Below are 26,412 nucleotides of genomic sequence, written 5' to 3'. Positions count from 1 at the left end.
GCAGCCATTTATTCATAAATTTCTCACAAAGAAATTTCATTGGGACAATTTTTTTTTTGCCTATAAACGTGTCAATCACCCAGTCCATTAAATTATCAATAGCGGAAACTGCAAGCACTTGACAACTCTATCTTATGTAAATACACATTGTGCAATTGAGAAATAGATCTAGAAGAGAAAACGGTCAATCAAGCAATGGTTTCCCTTGGGCATCCTGTTTCAACAGGCTAATGAATGTCTGGACTGTCAGCAAATAATACATAATGAAGCTTGAGTGAGTGGGGAGCATGAGGTGGCATGAGTTGATGGTGGAGGAAGGAACTCTAAACCCTTTTAAAAAGTACCCTGATCTGCACATTAAGTGCTGTTATCTGCAGAGCTATTGGCTGGGTTCAGGATGGTGGGATTAGAAAGTGCACCTGGGTGTCCTCGGGCTGGCATGGACAAGATGGGCCGAATGGCCTCCTCCTGTTCTGTATTTTTTCTGTGGTTCTATTGCACGCGACTCATTTTTTTTATTTGACTCCCTGACAGACCATCCGCGGAAGCCGAAAATCTCTATCAATCCGTCGGAAAATATATTTGTCAAAGGTGAATTCCTTAACATTACTTGCAGCGTCGATTTTCACTCTTCCGTTAATGGATTTTCTTTGTACTTTGACGGAGCGGGAATGTCCAGTCACTACAAGGAAGGGAAGAGCGATTTTGCCACGTTCCAAATACAGCAAAAGATTTCCGCCGATTACACCTGTGTCTGCTGGATAAGGGTTTACGACCAATGGAAATCTTCCGTGCAGAGTGACAAGATCTCCGTGACTGTAATCGGTAACTGAAAGATTTTCTGCCTAAGATTCAATTCGAAACGGCGAATCAATTGCTAGCACTTTCAATTGCTTGTTTTCCATGACATTTAAACTCGATTTCATTACCGTCTCGTTAAACCAGATCGTCCACCAAAGCCGTCCATCCGTTTAAATGAGACTGAACGCGTTTACCTGAGAGGGGAAGCGATCAGTGTAACCTGCCGGGCTGGAGATCACGGTGCAATCAGTCACTTTCATCTGTACCAAGGCAGCGATGGTCATCCTGTAGCTCAGAGGAGCAAGACCCCTGGATACACATTTGCTCGTTTCCCAATTGTAGCCAAGAGGTCGGGAGATTACTGGTGTGTTTATCAAACAACCATAGGAGGGCGCCTCATAGACTCCGAAAAGAGCACAACTGTGCACGTGGCTGTAATAGGTGAGTTGAACAACGTTTTGAAGTTAGGTTACTGACGTTTAGGGAGGAGGCAGCGGCATAGTGGTCTTATCAGAGTAATGGTGTTCCAGGGACCCAAGCGATGCTCTGGGGACTTGAGTTCGTGTCCCACCACAGCATAGGGTGACATTTAAATTGAGTTTTTTTTAAAAAATCTGGCATTGAGATTCTGCTGATGAAATTATCATCATAGGAATACCCATCTCGTTCACTGGTGTCCTTTAGGGGGTGATACCTGCCATCCTCACCTGGTCTGGCCTACTTGTGACTCCAGATCCACAGGAAAGTGGTTGACTCCGAACAAGGGCAATTAGGGGTGGGCAATAAGTGCTGACCTAGCCAGCCGCACCTACAATCCATGAACAAACAAATTTTAAAAATAACATCTCCAATGAAAGTAGACAAATACCTATTCGCCCTAAAGCCATATAACCGCTCTTGAAGGAAGACCTTGCACTGATATGTAACGCTTTTTGAGGTCTGCGAACGTCCTGGAGAACGCTAGAGTCACTATTGTGCTGTAGCAACCTCGACAACCGGTGTAAACACAGGGAGGAGATCATTACATTTCGTGAAAGAGCTGAGGAGTTCCATAACTTGCATTTTCCAATATATGCCCCTTATCTATCAGCATACAATCTGGTATATTATTAGATAAGGAACATAGGCTGTATGTTCTATGTTGATGTGCAAAGAGACCTGGGTGTCCGTATACACCAATCACTAAAAGCAAGCATGCAGCTGGAGCAAGCAGTTACAAAGACAAATGGTGGTTTAGGCTTCATTTTGAGAGGACATTATTATACAAGCATAATAATGGTTAAAATCTAACTTTATTATTGGAAGCTAACATCTCACATTATAGTATACTAACACTTAAGATTATTAAATATATTCGTTATAGAAGAGTAAAATGGGATAACTTAGAAGAAAGTCACAGTATAGAAAAAGACCCAAATTAGACAGGCTGTAGGAAAATTGAGTCAAGTTGTAAAAGGTTTACCTCTGTCTAACGATGAAAAGCTTATGTTACTGTTTCTAACCTTATATCTACATATGTAATGCTCTTTGGATCAAGGATGTTATCTCAATGACTTTCCATGCCGCGGTTAATTACCTGGTAGAGAGAGACATCCACGTTATATTCTGACACAGTTTTTCACTGTCAGCATTCAAGGCCTTGTCCTTTCCCTGCGAGCAATCGCTTTATAACTTGACTCAATGTTCCTACATCCCCTCTAATTTGGCACTTTTTCTATACTGTACCCCACTTCTAAGTCATCCCGTTTTACACCTCAATAACGAAGAATATCTAATAATATCAAGCGTTAGTATACTGCAATGTTCGGTGTTAGTTTCTCATAACAAAGTTAGACTTTAACCATTATTATGCTTGTCAGTAACCTAATAATCCGACAACTCCCATGACTGATTTCCCGAGCCCTCATAATTGATTCCAGCTAAACTAGTCAATGCTAAGGGGTCTATCGATAGCCACGCTCAACAATAAATTATCACACCGAGTTATATCCCTAATCCCTGTTCAGGAGCGCATTCTAATGTATATTGTGCACATAAATACAAAAAATGAAAGCAACAGATTTTGTATGGATTTGAAAACAAACAGTTCTCTGTCCACCTTTATCCTTCGTACAATCCTTACTGAGTATTACTCCCCTCAATTCTTCAGTTGTCTTAATCTAAATTCCATTTCACTTTAATTTTACTCATTTTGTCCTTTACCAGTGCATTTAATGCTTTGCTGATTGTTTTAAAGTCAATTTCTCTCTGTAGAATGTCCATGATGGATACCGTGCCTTAATTCTCGTGGCCCCTTTAAGCACTCTCTGTCCTGCTGTATTTCAAGTAGCTGTGCATGTCTGGGACCCGTTCTTAAGCGTATGGAACAATGCGTTTCTCCAAGTCAGTAGTTTCACACGTAGCTAGTCACAGCTGCACGCTCACCCCGGTATCCTAATATCACGCCAGGAATTATCGTCCTTCAGGTGACCTTACCGGGAGATCAAAGGGAGCCCCTGTCTCAAGATCTTTGCTTATCTTCCCCTGCCAAATGCCGATATCCTGGGTAGTGTCCACATCATAAAAACACGTTTTCTTCATAAGGACATCGTCAAGGACACAAATAGCTTCCAGAGAAATCTAACGGACAACTCACCCCAAACACCCTTCCCCTTCAGTTCAATGCACACCAATACCAGTTGGTTATGTTCCATTGAGTTGCATCCGCACTGCGTTATTCCAATTCACATTCGATAGTGTGATTTTCAACTTTTCATTTTTCATTCTCAATGGGTCACGTCATTGAATGCCATTCTCTCTCAACCAGGAGCCCTGGGAAAATCTATTCTGTCCAATGCAATATTCACATAATATCATTAAAACATAAATCATACATTCCCATCGGATTCCAAATTTTGTTGGTTTTGTCCGGAATTTTAGATGGCAGCTTTTTTCATGTATTTTTTCCTTTTTTGCTGTATTTTTTCCCTCCTCTACCCTTTTCTTTTTTGCATTTGGATGACTGCTATGCAGCCAATAACACTTCCTTTGAAAATTAAATCGTTAAATTGCACCTGATTTTGTGTTCTGAGCCCCAAAATCATCTCACATTCAAATGCAAACTTTGATGGACTGGTGGGCTTTTCTAATGTTTATTTTAGTTCTTCTAAAATATTATTGATTCACAGAAGCCTCCTGGAGTCTTTATATATTGGCATTTTAAAAAATGTGTTTATATCCCTAATTTTCCGGTAAATCTCCCTTTTGTTAATTGAAAGAACATCTCATATTAATTTACTTCTTTTAATCCAATATAAGAAAACATTAAGTCCAAACTTGTTTGGTTCTAAATGGAGCTTTTACAGCAGAGACAGAAGTGTTTGCAATGTTTAGAGGTGACTTGCATACATCCTGTTCTCAAACACATTGCCTAGGAGAATAGCAAACGGTAACAAATGGACCGAATGGTTTAAGCAAAGCATTGGAAAGGAAAATCCGTCTAGTTGAATATAAATGCAAAATACTGCCGATGCTGGAAATATGAAATAAGCATAGAAACTGCTGGGAATACTCAGCAGGTCTGGCGGCATCTGTGGAGAGAGGAAGGTAACGATTCGAAACGTTGATTCTGTTTCTCTCTCCACAGAGGCTGTCCATCTTGTTTAAGTTTGATATCTGTTAATAAGCTATTGGCTTTGTAATGTTTAATAGTAGCATTCAGAAGGACTTGGAGTATTATTTGAAAATGAATAATGCGTTGGTTTACGAGGACATGGCGGATGGGATGGCAGTAGACGACTTGCTTATTTTTGGTGCCGGCGCAGACACGGAGAATAGAATAGCCTCCTTCCCTGCTGTAACAGTTCTGCGTATTCTGTGAAAAGTAAATGAGCGGTAAGGGGGCAGGTAAATAAGTAAATGTCCAGGTGAGGTGTTGTTTCCCTACATAACAGCCAAATTCAAAAGGAATTAAGAGAGAATAAGAAATAACAGTAAATAAATACATGAAACAAAATGGAGACAGATATTATCATTTCTATTCAGTTAAAGGCTGCAGAAAGCTCAGTTTAATGATAAAGTTCTATTGCCTGAGCTTGTATTGAACTGCTTTGGAACACTATAGCAGGCCGAGAACAGGAGCTATAGCCCGGGAGCACAGCAATGAGTTCACGCTTAGCTAGCAGTGGCTCCCCTGATGAACCATTGTGACGTGAATCCTACAGCATCGCGTTGTGTTTCTGCACAGAATTTCCGATGGCTAACGTTGCCACATGTAAAGTAAGTCTTCTTTGTTCAAAATAGCTGCTATCACCGAGTGGATTACATTGAGCCGTTGTCTGACAATAACATCATCAGTTGAGGGCTGGACCCAGTCATTGTGCAACAGGAGCATAACTTCATTCTGTATGGATTTCAACTATACTAACATTTAATTCGTTTCCTGAATTGCTTTTCTGACCTCCACACCAGCCTTTAAGGATTTGTGCATTTGAATAATAATATCACTTTACCCCAGCGAGTGGAAATTAACACTGCATCTCCCTGCACTTTGAGAAGCATTTGCTTCCCTGGTAATTACTTGGAACAATAAAATGGGATAGGTGGACAATAAATAATTAATTAAATAATATTCAACGTGCATTTTCTTACCTCGAACCCAATTGAATCGTTATTTAACAAAGGGGGATTATTATGTTATATAATCATAATTATTATTAATAAACTATTTCACTATTGTTCAATATTGAAATTTACATTCTTTTTCAGATCGGCCAATAACACCAGAGATTTCGTTGAATCAGGATTTCACTACAATTGTAAGGGGGGAATTGTTGCTATTGATTTGCAAAGCTCCACCTCAAGATTCGGAGAGGACATTTTATCTGTACAAGTCGAACAACTCGTTTTCATTGGCACCACCCATAAACGTGAAGGGTAGATATTCGGCCACGTTTGACATCACCGAAGCAGTGACTCCTGGGGTACAACATTACAGGTGCATGTATAACACGATGGTTTCAGGTCAACTGCTGACTTCTGAACAAAGTGATCGCATGACATTGACTATGATAGGTGAGCGAATATTAATGTGTGCTTTTTGTAAAATAACACCCCTTTCAAAGGTAAAATATTTTTTTGTTGGAAAACCATTTTTGCTTTTCAATTTTTTTCCCAACATGAAACACTGCTTAATTTAATCAGTTGTTTATATTTGTCAGCACCTTTTAAGAATTTTCCTTCATTTACATTTCTGAATACAGTTATTCATTAGGCATGGGTGCATCGAGTACCTTCTGTTTTGCAACTGCTTCATCCTCTATCGTTGGCCCATGTTCCACCACTAACCTTATTCTAACTCTTTTGGGCACTAAACATTCTCTCAAATTCAATTTATTTTGGACGCCCCATTGTCATTTTTCATGTTACTCATCAATATACTGTAATGCCAAGGGGGAAAATAAAGGACGATTCATATCCATGATCAGCATGACCTATAGATTTGATATGATTAAATTTAGGAACAAAGGAACATAGGAGAGTGGAGTAGGCCATTCAGCCCTTCGAATCTGCTCCGCCATTCAATTGGACCGTGATTCACCTGGTTGTGACCTCAACTCCGCTTTGAATTCTGCGGCTGAATCCCATTGACTCCAATGTTGTTATGCCCCCTTTGATATCACACTCGGCCAAATGTGACCATGATGTCAAGGGCAGTCTCTCTCTTTCGTTCAACTCTTTTCTGAATGTTTGGACGAAGGCTGGAATAAGGTGAGGACCTGACTTTCCCTGGTGGAACCCAAACCGAGCGTCAGTAAGCAGGTTGGTTCTGAGTATGTGCTGCTGGACAGCACTGTGGACGACACTTTGCAGATGGAGGAGGTTCTAATGGTACATTTATTTTCCATTGATCCTGTCAAAGTAGACAAGTTCACATTTCCCAATGTTATACTCCATCTGTCTATTTTATTCCCACTCACTTAATCTGCTTTATCTCTTTAGAGACCTGCTCTTGACAACTTACTTTCCTACCAATCTTCAGGTCATCGGCAAATTTAGCTACCATATATTCAGTCCCTCCATCCAAATCATTGATGTACATTGTAAATAGGAGAGGCCACAGCACTAATCCCTGTGGCAATCCACTTGTTAAAACTTGCCAACCCCAAAAGGTCTCATGAATCCGTTCTCTGCTTTCTGTTAGCTAAAAGGACTTTTCATCCATGCTAATATGTTAATCCTTTTCCATGCAATCGTATCTTCCATAGCAGTCTTGCATGTGACACCTTGTCAAATGCCTTGTGAAAATGCAGTTCACCACATCGACAGGTTCCCCTTTATCTGCCTTGCTTGTTACTTCCTGAGAAACTCCAATGAATGAGTTAGACACTATTTCTCTTTCATAAACCCATGATGACACTGTCTGATCAAATTACGAGTATCTAAATATTCTGCTACAAGTACCTTAATAATGGTGACTAACCATCTCCCTATGACAAACGTTAGGCTGGCAGGCCTGTACTTTTGTCCTTTCTGTCTCCTGCTTTTATTTACTAAAGGTGGTCCAGCAGTTATTTTGCAATCCACTGCGACCCTTCCTGACTCTGAGAATGTTTCAAAGATTATAACCATTGCCTCTATCATCTCCATGGCCACTTCATTTAAGATTCGAGGATTAGAACAGACATTTTATTTTTTTGCTTCAATCATGGGATTTGGGCATCGCTTGCTAGGCCAAGCAATTATTGCTCATCCCCAATTGCCCTTGAGAAGCTGGTGGTGAGCTGCCCCTTGAGCCGCTGCAGTCCATGTGGTGTAGGTACACCCACAGTGCTGTTAGAGAGGGAGTTCCAGGATTTTGTCCCTGTGGTGTAGGTACACCCACAGCGCTGTTAGGGAGGGAGTTCCAGGATTTTGTCCCTGTGGTGTAGGTACACCCACAGCGCTGTTAGGGAGGGAGTTCCAGGATTTTGTCCCTGTGATGTAGGTACATCTACAGTGCTGTTAGGGAGGGAGTTCCAGGATTTTGACCCAGTGACGGAGAAGGTACGGCAATAATTTTCCAAGGCAGGATGGCGGGTGGTTTGGAGAGTGACTTCCAGTGGCGATGTTCCCATGTGACTGCTGCCCTGGACCTTCTAGATGGTAGAGGTTGTGGATTTGGAAGATGCTGTTGAAGGAGCCTTGGTGAGTTGCTACAGTGCATCTTGTAGATGGTACACACTGCTGCTACTGTGCGTCAGTGGTGAAGAGAGTGAATGTTTGTGGATGAGGTGCCAATCGAGTGGGCCTCTTTGTCCTGGATGGTGTGAAGCTTTTTGAGTGTTGTTGGAGTTGCACTCATCCAGGTAAGTGGAGAGTATTCCATCACTCTCCTGACATGTGCCTTGTCGATGATGGACATGTTTGGGGAATGAGGAGGTTAGTTACTGGCAGCAGGATTCCCAGCCTCTGACCTGCTCTTGTAGCCACAGTATTTATATGGCTGGTCCCAGTTCAGTTTCTTGTCGATGATAACCTCCTGAATGTTGAATAGTGGGGGATTTAGTTATGGTAATGCCATTGAATGTCAATGCGCAATGGTTAGATTCTCTCTTGTTGAAGATGGTCATTGCTTGGCACTTGTGTGGCGCCAATGTTACTTACTGCTTATCATCCCAAGCCTGGATGTTATCCAGGTTTTGCTGCATTTGGACATGGACTGCTTCAGTATCTGAGGAGTCGCGAATGGTGCTGAACATTGTGCAATCATCCACGAACATCCCCACTTCTGACCTTATGATGGAAGGAAGGTCATTGATGAAGCTGATGAAGATGGTTGGGCCGATGACACAACCCTGAGGAACTCCTGCAGTGATGTGATGGAGCTGATATGATTGACCACCAAAAACCACAACAATCTTCCTTTGTGTTTGGTATGACTCCAACCTGCAGAGTGTCCCGCCACCACCCACCGCCCTCCTCCAAACTCGATTCGAATTGGCTCCAGTTTTGCTAGGACTCCTTGATGCCACACTCGGTCAAATGCTGCCTTGATGTCAAGGGCAGTCACTCTCACCTCACCTCTGGATTTCAGGTGCTTTGTCCATGTCTGAAGCAAACCTGTGATGGGATCAGTGGCACTGCCGGAACCCAAACTGAGCCTCGGTGAGCAGGTTATTGCTAAGCAATGAATAAATCGCAATATGACAACAAGAACCATGTTTGCATCAACTTTAGCAAGGTGCAAATTGATCCCTAAGATGATCGCAGGAAATGGATTTTGAGCCTAACTCTTTGGTTCAATTTCGAACAGAGGCAATCTTTGAAGACTTGCTTTTGATGGTATTAGTCCTGTCGGTAGGTTACAGATTGAATAAAGGTACAATTTGTACTTGTGCCTGTACAATAACAGTTCATTAGAATAGTTAGAATAACTATTAATTATAATTTATGCCCTGTCTTACTGAAATAAGTTCAGCAAACAAAATGACTGAAACAACCGAAGTGAAAAAAGGTGAAAGAAAATATAAAACATGTTTTACAGATTTGCACAATCTCATCAAGAGTTCATTCACGATGATTGTTGATGATTTTATTTGATATTTCGTTTGGCACTTATTTTAGACCGTCCCTCAAAACCGATCTGTCTATTGGAACTCCAAGGCCCTGCTACTGAGACTGGGCAAAATATTACCGTCAACTGCATTGCGCCGAACACTTACCCCCCGCCCGTGACATTTCATTTCTACGCAAATTCTGAAGATCAGCTTCTTTTGCCTCAAGTAACAAACCAGCATAATTTTTCTGTCATCTATCTCACTGTACCTCGTTTACAAAACAAGACTGGATATTACACCTGTCAATATAAAGTACAGATTGCGGGGAGATGGATAGAGTCAGAGAGATCTGATCCTCAGAGGCTCGTCCTATCAGGTAGGAGGTCGCCGATATAATGTAAATCCTTAATTATATGGTTCAATGCGCTATTGATAAATATTATGCTTCCTTTAAAAGATTTGCCAGTTCTCCACAATGCTGATTTCGGTGTATTAAGCAAGAATAATTTAAGGAAGTGTTGACGTCGATTGCTATTTCAGGCTTGTTTCTTTTAATATAACTATAAGTCAAGTGAAGTAAGTGTAGAAATGTAACAATACCAAGTTGTCAAATAGCAACTGTAATGAGCAGCCTATCATCATCAGTTTGATCTCTTGATTTGAATATAACCCAAAGAAGCCTGCAATGTGTCGTTGAATGCACCTTTATCAGTCTCAGTTTGCGACGTTTCATTTATTTTAAGGACTTAATAATGAGATGTCAGTTTGCAAAAACACCATTCTGTCCGTCTGCGTAATATTATAGACTCTATTCCTCTCGGTAAATTACAGGTGGAATAAAGATACAACTCCTACTTATCCTGGGGTCTGCGGAGATTCTCTTTCTGTTCGTCACGGTTTCGACATGTAGCCTCTGGATCAATAAGACAGGTAATCAATCAATTGTTGTCAATAAGTAACATGATTCGAATATGGGTCTGTTTATTGTCTGGTGCCCATTAATTGTGTTGTTGTTGAACCCATTGTCATGAAACGTCACTGCTAGCAAATTTACATCGCGTTTAGAACACACAGGACATGCCCCATATTCGTGCGTAGTAAAAATCAACCCACGCTGTTAGTTTCAACAAGCGTTAAGAAAATGAGTGATATATTCGTCTCTTGTTGACTATTATTATTTAGCCAAAGGAGGAACCTATTGCTTGCTAGCATTTATTGTCCTTCCCGAATTGTCCTTGAGAAGGTGGTGGTGAGCTGCCTTCTGTAACAGCAGCAGTCCGTGTGGTGTAGATACACCCACATTGCTGTTAGGAAGGGAGTTCCAGGATTTTGACCCAGCGACTGTGAAGGAACGGCTGATATATTTCCAAGTCAGGATGGTGAGTGACTTGGAGGGGAACTTACAGGTGGTGGTGTTCCCATCTATCTGCTGCCCTTGTCCTTCTAGATGGTATTGGTTATGTGTTTGGGAGGTGCTGTCGAAGGAGCCTTGGTGCGTTGCTGCAGTGCATCGTGCAAATGATTCTATATTTCCGTTCGATATTCAATTTTCATTCATCTGTAAATAGATATGTCTGAAATATAATTTATTCGATTTATCTAATGCCCATCTCCTGTTTATCCTATGGTGGAACGAAACAACTCAGCGAGAAAAAGGTGAGATACATTTATAAGTATTTTCACCTGTTATCATAAGCTTTAATTTGCAAAACACTCACCTCTTAATTATTTTAAACGGGGGAAAAACAACGAAGACAAAATATTTCATAATAATGTTATGGGATGTTTACATTATGAGAAGATGTATAATTTAATGTTTATCCAGAATTTGATAGAACTTGGTTACACAATTATAAAATTTAATTGCATAATAATTCTATTAGCAACCCCAATGCAGTGAGTTTTATAAATTCCTCACTCAGCCTCTTGTAAATTCTGGGCAGCAGAATTTCGGAAGCAAAGCAAGGAAGGATATAAATGACCTAGAAGATATTTAGACAAACGGTACCCGAGTTGAGCAGATTCAGTTGTGTGATAATTCTGGAAAACCAGCAGTTTTACGCTTCCAAAAGATAGGAAGTTGAAATGAGGTGTTTTAACCGATGAGACCTTTGATAGAGTTCATGGGGAGAGAGGGATTCCACTGACAGAAGTATAGGTAACGGAAGAAACACTTGTTTAAGTCCATCGGCAATTTGCATTCTTACACACTGACGACTAAAGGACTGAACTGTGGAATTATGAAACTTGAACCCATTGGCTTTGAAAGGATAAGGTATAAATTAGTGGGAATGTAAGGAGCAAAGTGGGAATTGCGTATTCCAATTGATTTCTCTTCTCATCAATGATGGCCCTGATAGAGATCATTTATAATTACGAAAGTTTTTGATGGGGAAGATACAGATTGCGTGTTTCCACTTGTCTGGGGGCAAACACGAGAGGCCAATCGAACAATATAGTCGCCAGAGAATGAAACCAGTAAGTGTAATCCCTCACCTGGAGGGTGGCGCGAATGTGGAACTCGCTACCACAGGAAGTGGCTGGAGCGAACAATAGGGATGCATTTAATGAGTGACAAGCCGATCAGTAAGAGAGAAGGGAAGGAATGATTATGCTGCTGGTGTTACTGATGTAATGAGGAAGAGTCTCTTGTGGAACATGCCCAGAAATAGACTCAGAACATCATATGTATTATAACATATGCTTTATACGACACGAGTGCAACTTCCACTTGGTTGTATTCCATTCGCTGTTGAGATAAAGACTCATTATCATTTTAAACTGTTTCCCGCCGTCCATTTTAATTAGCATTTTCACTCCACGGATAACTCAATTCATCAGGTCCTTCTGGTTCCGAGATTTTCACTGTAAAGAAAATGAATTGTTTAACACCTATTCAGGCACAGGTACTGCCGCTGTCTATCTACATACCAATCAGTGACCTTTTTGCTGATTGTGAGATTAGGACGAATAAAATGAAGTATACACATTAAAATTGCACGTTCTCGGTTCCAGGGAAGAGACAGCAACTTTGGAACAAGACAGTACGACCGTTTCACCTGAGCGTGAGTTACCATTGAATTGATTGTACCGGATATGAAGTAATAATAAATGTAAACTGCTCACTCGAGAGAATGGAAACACAGGTGTCCCCTGTGTTTTCTATTGGTATCAGTGAGGGAGAACCGACAGTTTTATAGTGTCTAATGTTATCAGTCCACGGGGAATAATAGGGGAAAATACTTAACATTCGAGATGATCGCCTCAATCTAATAAAAATGTACCAATTAATTCAACATTGTGGCGCAAGGATCTCTTTAACTTAAAGGGGCCCTTTCACAATTAAATAATAATGAATCATAGGATATCATTTACTTTGTAAACAATACTCCAGCCATGATTATCACCGACATTATTTGTTCGCCTGCAATTATCGAAAGAGGACTTCAAATGTATACACCTTATTTGTGACTCCATTCAGATAAGAGCAAGTATATACACATTTATACACATTATATAAGTAACACTAATGATCGTTTTTTATTTGACACAAATGGCAATGGATATGTGGAACTCTTTGACTGAAAGGGTAGTGGAATCACAAAATCTCAACACGGTTAAATTTGACAAAAGCTCGTGGATATGCCACAAATAGGCCACTCGGCCCCTCGACCCTGTTTTGCATTCAATTAGTTCATGGCTGATTTGATTGCAACATCCCGCTTACCTCTTCTAAACTTACACCCTCTTCTTCACTGGTAATCTAACTATCTCTGCCTTAAAAATATATATATATCAAAAGTTTCTGCTTCCATAGTATTTTGAGGAAGAGGTTACAAAGACTCAAGACCATCTGATACAAAATAAACCTCCTCAACTATGTCTTAAATGGGCGACTTTTTATTTTTAAACAGTGGTCCCTAGGTCTAGATTCTCGCATAAGAGGAAACAACATTTCCATATTAATCCTGTCAAGACACCTCACGAACATTGGCCCATCGAGTCTGCACCGACACGTGAGAAAAACCTGACCTACCTACCTAATCCCATTTACCAGCACTTGGCCCATAGCTTTGAATGCTAAGACGTGCCAAGTGCTCATCCAGGTACTTTTTAAAGGATGTGAGGCAACCCGCCTCCACCACCCTCCCAGGCAGTGCATTCCAAACCGTCACCACCCTCTGGGTAAAAAAAGTTTTTCCTCACATACCCTCTTAAACCTCCTGCCCCTCACTTTGAACTTAGGTCCCCTTGTGACTGACCCTTCGACTAATGGGAACAGCTGCTCCCTATCCACCCGGTCCATAAAGATTGGATGGGCTGAATTAGTTTTGTTTGGGATAGAGTGGGCTGAGGGCAGACTTAATGAGGTATGCAACTAAGAAGGGCCAAAGGTGACTGAGTTGGGCTTATTTCTGTTAGCAGGTAGGTCAATAACCAGAGACCACCGATTTAAAGTAATTGGCAGGAGAGGGAGGGATGTTATTTTTATGCTCGGTGATAGGTGTCTGGACATCACCTTCTGAATTGGTGATAGTGACAGAAAAGCTCAGAACATTTGAAAGCAGAACATCAACACAACAAAAATAAAAACAGATTTAGAAATGCACTTGAATTGCATTCACCTACCACGCGACCGACCACAAGCTGCAAGGTGGGCTGAGATTGGATGTCTCTTTTCCAGCCTCGATGGGCCGAATGGCTGTCTGATGTGCGCTCTAACGGTTCATGATTCAGTTTTCTTCCCTCTCCCTCTCTAAGGCGGTTCACCAGCCTTATCAAGCGCAGTTAGGCGGGGAGGGTAAATGTCCACATTGTCAACTACGTCAACATCACTGACAGGCCATAGTTTTGGGCTAAGGGGTGGTAGATTTAAATCAGAGATGAGGAGGAATTACTTTTCTCAAAGGGTCGCGAATCTGTGGAATTCACTACCTCAGAGTGCAATGGATGCCGGGACGCTGAATAAATTTAAGGAGGAGATAGACAGATTTTTAAATGACTAACGGGTTGAACGGTTATGGGGAGTGGGCGGGAAATTGGAGATGAGGCCGAAATGAGATCAGCCACGGTCGTAATGAATGGCGGGGCAGGTTCGAGGGGCTGAATGGCCTACTCCTGCTCCTAGTTCTTATATTCTTATGTTCTTATGAATACCAAAAAGCACAATGAAAACCAGCGGCTGACGATTTCAATTAAATGATATTAGCCAATTGAAATAATTGTTTTGTTTTTCCTTCTTTCAACTCGAACATACGTATGACATGGTCGATTTAACGGATTTAAACACAAAACCTCGTGAATCCTGCAAGAGAGAGTCATCCCTTTATGCGACTGTGGAAGTTATGCCTGTTTGATCATTGTTATAACAAATTCTCATAAACGCTCACGCTTCCGGCATATTTTAAGTCCGAGTTTTCTGCAGAATATATATATATAAATATATTTACACCTGTGTCACGGTCAATGTAAATTTAACCTTAATTATCATTTATTTACCGGTTTGTTTGTTAGGCGGATTGGTCTCCGCTGCTCTTTTCGCGGCCTCTAGATGTCGCTCTCCGCTGAAATCAACGCCGTTCTTTCTAAGCTTCCCTTAATACCTGACATTTTCCTAACCCGTGCAAGTTCATGATTTGAATGTATGTGGTTAATAACTGGAAGAACTGTAACTAAGCTTGCAGCCTGTCATAAAGTTAAGCGGTTTCCAAAATCAGGTTGTTTGCGGTTTTCTCGATTATTACCCTGCATTATTATTTTTTAAAATAATATTCGCCTGTTCCCGCGTTGCTCCTGTGTCCTCCTCCCCGCACCCACTCTTTGCCAGTCTCCCCGCGGCTTCGCCCAACCGAAACTCAGCTCCAAGTTCCGTTCAGCCACCGACATACATGACAAGACTCAGATTTTAATTTTCGATGCGTATCAAAATCTATGTTTGTTTTTTACTTCCCCCTTCCTATCTCTGTGACCTTCAACTGTGCACCAGCACTTGCTGATCTGCCCTTTTCAATTCTGGACTCCTAAATCACCCAATTTCGGCGGTCAAATTTTGCTAGCCTCGGCCTTAATCTCTTAAATACCCCCCTCCCCACCCAGTCACACACACACACACACACACACAATCATCTTTGGTTCTCTTAATCGATTATTTCATTAAGGTGCGGTTTCAATCGAAGCTCTTCGATTAAGTTTCCTGTCACGGCGTTGTGACATCTTCCTCTGTGTCTCAGTACCACATTTTGTGTGGTTACGCTCCTGAAGCGTGTCACTGGGGGGAGAGTGGCGTAGTGGTAATGCCTCTGGACACCTAACGCAGAAGCCTGGACTAATGATCTGGGGGCAATGAATAAAGGTGATGGAATGTAAAGGTAGTCTCAGTAATTTCAAGTATGAAACTATCATCATTTATTCAAAAAAAAAATCATCAGCTTCATCATTGTCCTTTAGGGTTGCCGTCCTTTCCCGGCCTGGTCTACATGTGACTGAGACCCCTAACTCCCCTATGAATTGACCGAGCAAGCCACTCAGTTCCGGGGCAATTAGGGATAGGCAACAAACAACATATGCTGGCCTTGCCAGCGACGCCCACATCCCAATAAAGAGAGGGACAAAACTACTTCTGTGAGTGGATGTTAGGTTTGGTGAGATTACATTCCTGTTCAGCAACTGGAGCCGAACTTCTACATTAAATGTATTGCACAGGTCCAGCCTGTCCTTGTTGATCGCGTTTATTTTTGTGTTCAGACCGGAGCTCATGGTTTCTGCCCCGGTTTTCCTACCTGCCCTGAGTGTGAAACGCCTCCAAGTTCTGCTCCCTTGGTGGAATTCATCTGTTTGCGCCTCTTATAAGTGCGGGCAGAATGCACCAAAAAAACCCGTGTCAAACTTATCATAGAGGAGATGTTTTGAGCTGCGTTTCATTGGATGTCAGGAATTTCGGGAAGTTACAGAGAACGTGAAAGGCCGTAGAAAACAGTCAGTGTTTTATTGTGTGGCCGGTTGTTAACTGTTGTCTAACTGCAGAGATTGCTGCAAATGTGCTGTCATGTTGGCCTCGATCAGAGCCAATTAAAATGAACAAAACAAATCTTCGGATGTAATTTGAATGACTTCATCAAGATTTCACATAAAGCCTTTTTTAAAATGTTTTACAGTCACTGGACTGGTATTCCGGAGACCCAGGGTAACGCTCTGGGGACCCGGGTTCGAACCCCACCACGGCAGATGGTGAAATTTGATTCCAACACGAATCTCCAATTGAAAGTCTAATGATGACCATGAAACCATTGTCGATTGTTATAAAAACCCATCTGGTTCACTAATGTCCTTTAGGGCAGGAAATCTTCCGTCCTTAACTGGACTAGCCTCCATGTGACTCCAGGCCCACAGCAAGGTGTGGTTGGCTCCTAAAATGCCCTCTGAACAAGGGTAATTAGGGATGGGCAATAAATGCTGGCCTAGCCAGCGACACCCACATCACATGAACGAATGAAAAAAAAACCCGCACAGAACAGGAAAAGGGGGACACCAGTCCTTGACACCATTCCGGCCTTCAGTTCGATCGTACGCCTGTTTTCCATGTTCCTTACTGCCCTGCCTAACCACAATATATCAATCACAGCTCTGAAATGTTCAGTTAATCGATTGTGAAAAAAGCAACAGTTTCATTTCCCCCCGCAACGCTTCGGACTTAAAACATTGGCGCCCCTTTGTTGATCTGCTGATTATAGACTATATCTCCACAAAGACCAAAACATCTTTCCTGAAGCCAGGTGTCGAACGGGGTTAAAAATCAATAAGTCAGGTAAAGCCTGGACTGCATTTTCTGATTCCTGGATGGAATATAGTCACCTCCTGGCGAGGAGAGCATTTGCTGCCCATCCCACATTCTCCTTGAACTGACTGGCTTGCTCTGTCGCTTCAGAGGGCGGTTAAGAGTTAACCAGGCAGCTGCGGGTCTGGAGTCAGATGTAGATCAGACAAGGACCGCAGATGTCCCTCCTTAAAGGGGCACAGGCGAACCAGTTGGGCTTTTAGAACAATCGATGATAATTGTCAGGGGCATCATTACTGAGACTAGCTATGTATTGCAGATTCAATCATTCAACATAAATTCTACCAGCACGGGTTCTGATCCCGTGCCTCAACAATATTAGCTTGGGCCTGTGCATTGCTAGTCACTGACAATACCCACTAAGTCATTATCTCCTCCTATGCAACTTATACGCAGGTGGGCTGATGTCACACCGAAAGCGGAGGATCACTCAAAGAGGGTCATATTTACTATATATTACTCGGCGTCTCACACCGTTAGAAAACAGACATGCGTTCGAAAGACGTATTTTACGACCTCAGCGGACATTAGGGCACCACACAGCGATTAGCGGGAGGTGGTGGCATAGTGTTATTGTCCCAGGGTAATGTTCTGGGGACCTGGGTTCGAATCTCACCACATCAGATGGAGATTTTGAATTCTATATTTAAAAAAAAACTGGAATGAAAAATCTGATGATGAAAACTAACACCCTTTAGGGAAGGAAATCTGCCCTCCTCACTCGGCCTGGTTAGCATTGACTCCAGACCCACAGCAATGTAGTTGACGCTCAAATACGCTCTAAAGAGGGCAATTAGGGTTGGGTAATAAAAACTGTGCCAGTCAGCGACACCCACAGCCCATGAACGAATTTTGAAGAAGCTGCCTTAGCACTTTTGAAATATCTTCAATGGGGTGCAACATGTTCTAAATCGTACCCAATCCCAAAGACTTTTTTGTTGGGTAAATGTACAGTGTTCAGTTGCTATGTTGCTATGTGACCGGCAGGAGGAGTGTTGGCTCCAGGTTAAGCACGGCCAGGCAGAGAGTCAATCGTGAAAACCTTACCTGCTCCTACTCTTCTGCGTATCCATTTCAGTAGCAGAACAGAAGCGGAAACGGATCAAACGACAATTGCTCCGATATACCTTGAGAAATTCAGCAATTCTGATAAGCGGCTTGTCACTATGTATAATTTAATAAGAGCCTTGAAGCATGTGGCTGCTCGGAAAGCAAACACAATATAAGAGTCGGAAAAAAATGTGAGGCAGTGTAAATAAATCAGGAAAACGGCCTGTTTCATCAAGGACCATGGCATGCAAAGTTCTTCAGTCAATATGTGTGTATTTGTATTCACTTAACTTCATGCCTACATTGTATTTTATCATTGAATCATAAAATAATGCAGCACAAAATTAGCCGATTCCAAAAATAACTGATGTCCCGCTTTTTGAATCAAATGTACTGCACGCAAGGAGGTTATTTGGCCTGTCTTACCTGGTTATATCAACGAGGAGCAAATCAAGTGTAATCCCTGTTCTGGCTGGTGGGTGATAAATGCCAAGCTACCCAAATCCCAGAAGGAAACTTAAAGCAGCTTCCACAGTATTTGCACCTCATGAATTCAAAATGAGGTCCCTCTCGCTTTGCCTGGTGTCTGGTTAAGTCTATTGGGTTGCTTTTGCCCTGAGTGCAGCTTAATTTGAGAATGTGTTAAAAGTTATGATAGTAGTACATTTGTAGTCATGTATATGTGTTTAATGTGTTGTAATTTAATCAAATATTTCATTCAGTTTAGTCTGAAACGTTTCGAGAGCTGGCTGTCTGATTCCGGAATTTAGAGCTGCATCTCAAAAATACCACTTAAAATATAGGTTATGTCAGTTGTTTAAAGGTTCCCTCTGATATTTTTTAAACAATTCGGTTTTAGCGTCTGCTGGGTCCTAACAGGGACTTAATTAAATTAAAGGCAGCAGGTCTGAAGGCTTTGATGTGAAGGAAGATGAGCTAGGTTTGAAATGTTAAATAAGTAAACATCAGTGTAAAGGGAAGATTTGTTTTTTTTTCTCCTTATGAATTCAAAATGAGGTTCCTCTCACTTTGGTTTCTGTGGAGACAGTTGTAGGCTTACATCTACTTTGATTTTACATTGCCTCTGCCCCCTCACACAAAGCTGCTGTCTGTTATGTCCAGCACAGCTCATTGAATGTAAATTCTCATTGTATAACCCGCCTCTTTGGCCTCCACCTTTTCTAACAATAAAACCACTTTCATAGTTCCAAATTTATAAGCAGTATAAACGTATTGCTTGGTCTCTGCTAGCTAGGTGGTAGCTTTCACCCCACTTCTTGAAGGCTCTATTCAAAAATGCAAATGCACTCTGCCTCTCTTACATCTCAAAACTAGTACACATCAAAGCAGACAAGACTAGCTGGCTTTAATCAAATTAAGACATGCCCACAGACTAAAACTCTATGTTAAAAGAAAACTAATTTCCAGTAATATTATATACATTAATAGCTTCATGACAGTCCCACACACAAACACACACGCACGCCTACACACAGGCCTATAGGTATAGATCCCACTATTACTCTTCTTTACAAGAAATTCCAATAGCATTATGAAAATTATTGGATCTTCCCGACAATCACAATTTCCAGACTTTGGTCAATAGATTTGCAAGTTGCACCATATTGCAGGATGATTCTTTCCATCAATATTCATTACAAGCCTACCGACTCCCACAGCTACCTCAAATACAGATCCTCACACCCTGCTTCCTGTAAGGACTCCATCCCATTCTCTCAGTTCCTTCGTCTCCATCGCATCTGTTCTGATGATGCCACTTTGTAAACCAGTGCTTCTGACATGTCTTCCTTCTTCCTTAACTGAGGCTTTCCACCCACGGTCATTGCAGGGCCCTCAACCGTGTCCGGCCCATCTCCCACGCATCCGCCCTCACTCCTTCCTCTCCCTCCCAGAAACATGATAGGGTCCCCCTTGTCCTCACTTTTCACCCCACCAGCCTCCGCATTCAAAGGATCATCCTCCGCCATTTCAAGCATGATGCCACCACCAAACACATCTTCCTGTTAGCTCCCTCCCCTCCCCCCATTGACATTCTGTAGGGAACATTCTCTCCGGGACACCCTGGTCCACTCCTCCATCACCTCCAACACCTCATCCCCCTCCTACGACACCTTCCCATGCAACCGCATATGGTGCAGTACCTGCACATTTACATCCCCTGTCCTCACCGTCCAAGTGCCCAAACACTCCTTTCAAGTGAAGCAACATTTCACTTGCACTTCCCTCAATTTGGTCAACAGCATTCACTACTCACAATGCAGCCTCCTCTACATTGGAGAGGCCAAACGCAGACTGGGTGACCGCTTTGCGGAACACCTGCGGTCTGTCTGCAAGCATGACCCAGACCTCCCTGTCACTTGCCATTTTAACACACCACCCTGCTCTCATGCCCACATGTCTGTCCTTGGTTTGCTGCATTGTTCCAGTGAAGCCCAACGCAAACTGGAGGAACAGCACCTCATCTTCCGACTAGGCACTTTACAGCCTTCTGGACTTAACATTGAGTTCAACAGCTTCCATTCATGAAAACTCTCCTCCATCCTCATCCCCTTTTTGATCCCCTTTTTTCTAATATTTAGTTTTTAAATTTTAAGATTTCCCCCCCCCCTATTTCTTTTATTTCTTTTATTTTTTTTCAAGTTTCTTTCCATTCATTGTTTTATCCCCACCTTAAGGTCTATTTCGATCTTTTCTTCCACACCATCCCATTCCCCCATCCCAAACCCACTAGGGTCATCTGTCACTTGCTCATCCTGCTTTCTGCATTTAATGTCACCATTAGCAACTCTTTTAGCCAGCATCACCACCGTCAGCACCCCTTCGATCTTTTGTTTATGAAATCTTTCGCAATCCCTCCTTTACCTACACCTATCACTGGTCTTCTATCCAGCTTCGCCTGTCCCCCCCTCCCCCTTAAACAGTATATATTTCACCAAATTTTTACCTCTCTTCAGTTCTGAAGGAAAGTCATCTGGACTTGGAACGCTAACTCTGTCTTTCTCTGCACAGATGCTGTCAGACCTGTTGAGTTTTTCGAACCATTTGTTTTTGTTTCAGATTTCCAGCATCTCCAGTACTTTGCTTTTATCTTCTTTAATTAAAAAAAAATTGCCGATTCATTTCACACTTCGTTCACATGTTGTCATAAACTCAAAGTGCCATCGCTATAGCATAGATTTAAGGTAAGGGGTAGGAGGTTTAGAGGGGATGTGAGGAAGAATTTTTTTCAACCAGAGGGTGGTGGGAATCTGGAACTCACTGCCTGAAAGGATGGTAGAGGCAGAAACCTTCATAACATTGAATAAGTATTAGGATGTGCACTTGCCATGCCATGGCAAACAAGGCTATGGGCCTAGTGCTGGAAAATGGGATTAGAAGAGTTAGGTACTTGTTTGACCGGCACAGACTGGATGGGCCGAAGGGCATTTTGCTGTGCTGCAGACCTCTGTGACTCTATGAAGCTAAAATTTCACATTGGAAACCTGTGGATGAAAATAATGTTGTGTCGTTTTTACTTCAGCAGGGACCTGCTTCTGTGCTGGATTTAGTTCTAAGAATTCCATGGAGAGGATGGTAAATAAGTGACCGGCGCAGACTCGATGGGCAGAAGGGCCTTTTTCTGTGCTGCCTATCTCTGTGACTCTATGAATGTGATTAAGCAGTTTCCAGCCAGAGGGCGTGTCCTGTTTCCTGGACCATTGTGACGTTAGAATACGCAGTGAAATTGACGTAAGGAAAACTGAGCATGCGCCAAAGACAAGCTGTTACCACCCACCCCCCCCAACACACAAACCCTGGAAACTGACAAGAGAGGCGCATGCGTGTACCTCTCCCCTTGCACTGCCAGCAGGGACTATTTGTGGAGTTACTCGATTCCTCATCGCTGGACACAGCAGGGGGAGAGGGGGGCAGCCTCCTTCCAGCAGCCTCCTTCCAGCAGCACCTCGCCTTGTGACCGCCTCCTCGGGTGGTGTTAGACAGTCTGGTTCAGATGCAGCCGACTTCAGAGTGCGAGCAGGAAGTGCTACCGGGACATGGAGTGAGCTGGGCAGCGAGGGACCCCCTCTGTTGGTGAGTCAATATTCTTGCTCTGAAAACCATTGCCCCAGAGGAGAGTCCTGGTCGCGTTATGTGGCAGCGATTCGTGAGAATTGAACTGAGTGTCGGGTTTCTCAAAGTGCACCTAGAAGTGTGTAAAAAAAAAACTCACTGTATAAAAAAACTCTGTTTCAGAGCATTGGATCCCCCAGAATTATCTGATGTTGGTGATTGAGAGCGATATTATAGCTACATCAGCGGCTAGGACATTATGTTCATAACAAAGGCCTTGAACTCAATTTCAACAGAAAATAATGGATGTTTAACACTTGCTTATATCCGTGGAAGTGAATACGAATTTGTCAAATGTCCCTTAGGAGTTGGAGATGTGAACCTTGACTAATTCGCAGCTATTGTCCTGTCTGATAGGGAACCAGCTTTGGACCAGTGCACGGTTTTAGGTTGTGAATAAATATTGAAAACTCACTATGTATCACTTTCCTTTAAAATATCACTGGTGTTCTGAAGCTGAGTGCTCCAGCATTGCAGTGCTGCCAGACATTGCAATGTTTGCACCTCTGCTTCCCCTCTCCAAATAGTGTAACTTATTAGGAACATATTAGTTTACAGGTCAATTGATATTCTCGTCTGCAACTTGCTCTGTGGAGTAATATATGTTATTTTCATTACCAATCTCTCCACAGCGTCCTTCACTAGGCACAGACTAGTTGGGGTTGTTACTACATTCGGTGTGCAGGAAGACTACAGTCAACTCCTCCTGACAATCGGTAGGTGGACTATCTCCCAAGTCACACTAGCACAGAACTGGCATCACTTGTACTGTTATGGGCAGGTGAAGCAGTGAGGCTCACAAAGATACAAAGTTCTTGAGCCACGCTGTAAATCCTGCGGTGACCCAGAGCAGCAGAATCAGATACAATTTAACCGTAAAAACAGTCATGCTCACAGGTTCCCTTTTGACTCTCTCGTTCAGACATAAGAGCAGATGCACACCAATGTGGTACCAGTTCACATTTTTTCGGCTGCACATGTATTCTTAAAATGAACAAACCCCCACGCCCTAGAGTAAATGAGGTCATTGCTTGAACCAACACAACTCCAGACACAGAAACAAATAATCTCAAACAATCACTGATATACTGAAGGGGGAGGATAAGGGGGGAGGGGGTGAGGGAGTTGAGAACTGCATCTATCAGTTATGTTGAGCAAGAAAAGTGGTGCTTCTACAGTGCATTCGATTATTATTGTCATCAACTATCCAAATTTAGATTCCAGTCCCAAATTACCAACATATCATAGAATTAGAGGATCAGAAAGAGGATATTCAGACCTTCTAGCCCATCTGTTCTGCCAATTACACGTCGTAGTTTTGCAACTCAACTCCGGTCATCTACTTTCCATCCATATGTGAGGATAAATATTCCCAGAAACATTTCTATCTTAGACAGTAGCCATTCTACACTGATTTACAGTGATAGGATCAATTTCTGAGGCTTAAGTGAGGGTTTAAAACTGTATCATTGAGCAGAGTAATCTCACTGTTACCATTAACATCTCCCGGGCAGTCTTTGTTATGCAAGACTCGAGCTATGAGCTGTACTCATTTTTTTGGTATATACTTGATGTTATTTTATCTGCGTTGCTATATTTGTTGTGAGAGCTTTTGATTTACACTGTATCTGTGATATGTGAATTTGGTTTTCATTTGTCTCCCTGTTTACAGCTTGACTTCCAGCCTATTTCCTTGAGTGAGAGATTCATGCTGTATCTATTAGTGGCTGTGAGTGTATGTGGGAATTCCTTTTTCTTTTATTATGTGCAAGTCTTTGTTGGTGCTGTGGGTGTGTGTGTGCCATTAATTACGCATCTGATGCTGTCTGGTCCTGCATCTGGGTGAGATGTATTCCATATCTGTCAGTCTCCAGTACTGTGGTTCAATTTGGATTGCATATTATATCTCTCAATCAATGGTAACTGCCTGATGGATCATTTCAGTACTTCATCAGATTTGGATTTGATTTGTATCAGTTCGTCTTGTAATTTTCTATGTATTTCATTTGGAAAAAAAATGATTCACAGTCTATGGTACAGAAAGCATGAGAAATTAATTCTTTAGTACTACATCCATCGATTCCTGTCTGATTGTTGCAGACAATTGTGGGAGTCAGTATGTTGCTATCGTATTTTCGGTTTTTTTAGTGTGCTATTTTTTTCTGAATGTAACTTACTTCAACGCATCAAGGTCCCAATTAGTTCTGTATTCTGATCCTGGTAGTTTAATTCTTGATTACAGACGAACAAAGCATATTATAGGCCAGGAATCATACAGATGATTCTGCATTACCTCCGATCAAATCAGCATTCAGCAACTGGATCATTTCTAGACTACCATGGGGTACCACAGACACTAGTAATTCTATACTCTTTTGACAACAAAAACCATTCAAAAGTGTAAGAGTATCATACAGCAGGCATCTCACGCTCATGTGCAGTAGCAGTCTGCAGAAAGTGTCACAGTTATTGTGGGATAATATAGGCACAGCATATCTTGCTTTCCCATGTATTAACAGGATGACACTTGCACTGCTATGGATTATTACAGACACTCTCAATCCATATACATGTGTAGGACAGACCAGCTACATATCCACATGACAAGTTTAGGGAAAGCCCAAGAGACAGATCCTCCATATGCCCTACAGATATGTTTTCTTGAACTCGAATATCATTTCAATCCAGAATTCAGGTCAAGAGAATCAGGCTTCATATAGAATGTTAGTTCACAGAGTCATATTAGAATACATAGACAGATATAACTCATTTTAAAAAAGTCTCAGGTATACAAACAGAATTGACCTCAAGCTTTTTCAGTAGAAGAGGGTTGCTGAAAGAGCCAAAATGCATAAATTGGCAGTGAATTGTATCTGTTCCATGAAGCCATAATCTCGGACAAGATCTGAGACTAAACACTTTTTTAAGCCTACACTCAAAGGACAGATGTTGCTAGGTGTCAGACCAATCCATTATTTGTAGAAAATATAAGCAAGTGACAGATACAGAAATAATACCTAACTAAAATAAACAAAATATGATAGCAACATACTGAATCCAACACTTATATAGCAACAATCAGACAGGAATCAATGGATGTAGTACTATAGAATAAATTTCTCATCCATTCTGGACCATATACTGTGAATCATAATTTTCTGAATGAAATACATAGAAAATAATAAGACCAACTGATTCAAATCAAATCCAAATCTGATGAATGGTTCTGAATCACTGAAATGATCCATCGTGCAGTTATCATTGGTTGAGAGATATAATATGCAATTCAAATTGAACCACTGTACTGGGTACTGACAGATATGGAATACATCTCACCCAGGTCCAGGACCAGACAGCATCAGACACATCATTAATGGCACACACACCTACAGCACCAAAGAAAGACTTACACATAATAAAAGTAAACAAGTTCCTACATACACTCACAGGCACTGTGAGGGAGTTATAGATATAGCCTGAATCCCGCAGTCAAAAAAATAGGCTGGAAGGCAAGGTGTAAACAGGGAGACAAAAGAAATTCAAATTCACGTATCACAGATACAGTGTAAATCACAAACTCTCAACAAAATAGCAGTGCATCGAAAATAACATTGAGTATATGTACCAGAAAAATGAGTACAGCTCATAACTCGAGTCTTGATAACAAGGACTACCCGGGAGATGCTAACGGTAACCTTTAGATGACAATGTTGAATGATACAGTTTTAAACCCTCACTTAAGCCTCAGGAACTGCTACTTCAGTCACAGATACCAGAAACCAACAGGGATAGCATAAGATATGCATTGCTACTCCAGAGATGAACAGTATGTCACAAACACATATATACCAGAGCTTGACAGGTACTGAATGTAATATGCATTCACACATCCAATACTAAGTGTAGCGAGAATAACCTACTTTCATATCACAGAATCTTACAGGCACAGAATGGGACATGCTTGAGAGTGACAGGTGTAAATGAAAATCCACACTCAAATGACATAGACTGGCATGCACACTCGAGAACTCACAATCACATTCCAGGATGTGACCGATAATGAAAACAATACATATTCAC

General features: G+C 41.8%; 1 protein-coding gene and 1 long non-coding RNA gene across 3 annotated transcripts in view; both read left to right on the top strand.

Annotated features, from left to right (window-relative positions):
- Nucleotides 1-400: 400 nt before the first annotated feature.
- LOC144672404 (uncharacterized) lies at nt 401-21,211 on the top strand. The gene is made up of 5 exons (XM_078534249.1): nt 401-825; nt 946-1,242; nt 5,548-5,853; nt 10,149-10,247; nt 21,177-21,211. The coding sequence occupies exons 1-5, from the start codon at nt 672-674 to the stop codon at nt 21,209-21,211; spliced, it is 891 nt and encodes a 296-aa protein (XP_078390375.1). The 5' UTR covers nt 401-671.
- Nucleotides 21,212-21,662: 451 nt separating this feature from the next.
- Nucleotides 21,663-26,412, top strand: part of LOC144672345 (uncharacterized) — a 29,699-nt gene continuing 24,949 nt past the window's right edge. Inside the window, exons 1-2 of one of the 2 annotated variants that reach the window (XR_013574098.1) lie at nt 21,663-22,293; nt 22,965-23,048. This is a non-coding gene — a long non-coding RNA (uncharacterized LOC144672345). Of the gene's footprint in view, nt 22,294-22,336; nt 22,412-22,964; nt 23,049-26,412 lie in introns of those variants that run through there. The other variant, XR_013574099.1, reaches the window with a different exon arrangement.

This window comes from Cetorhinus maximus, chromosome 38 (assembly GCF_964194155.1).
Source record: "Cetorhinus maximus chromosome 38, sCetMax3.hap1.1, whole genome shotgun sequence".
In the NCBI taxonomy this organism is placed as follows: domain Eukaryota; kingdom Metazoa; phylum Chordata; class Chondrichthyes; order Lamniformes; family Cetorhinidae; genus Cetorhinus; species Cetorhinus maximus.
Note: the sequence above shows the minus strand (reverse complement) of the source record. Positions and strands in the feature narration are given on the sequence as shown.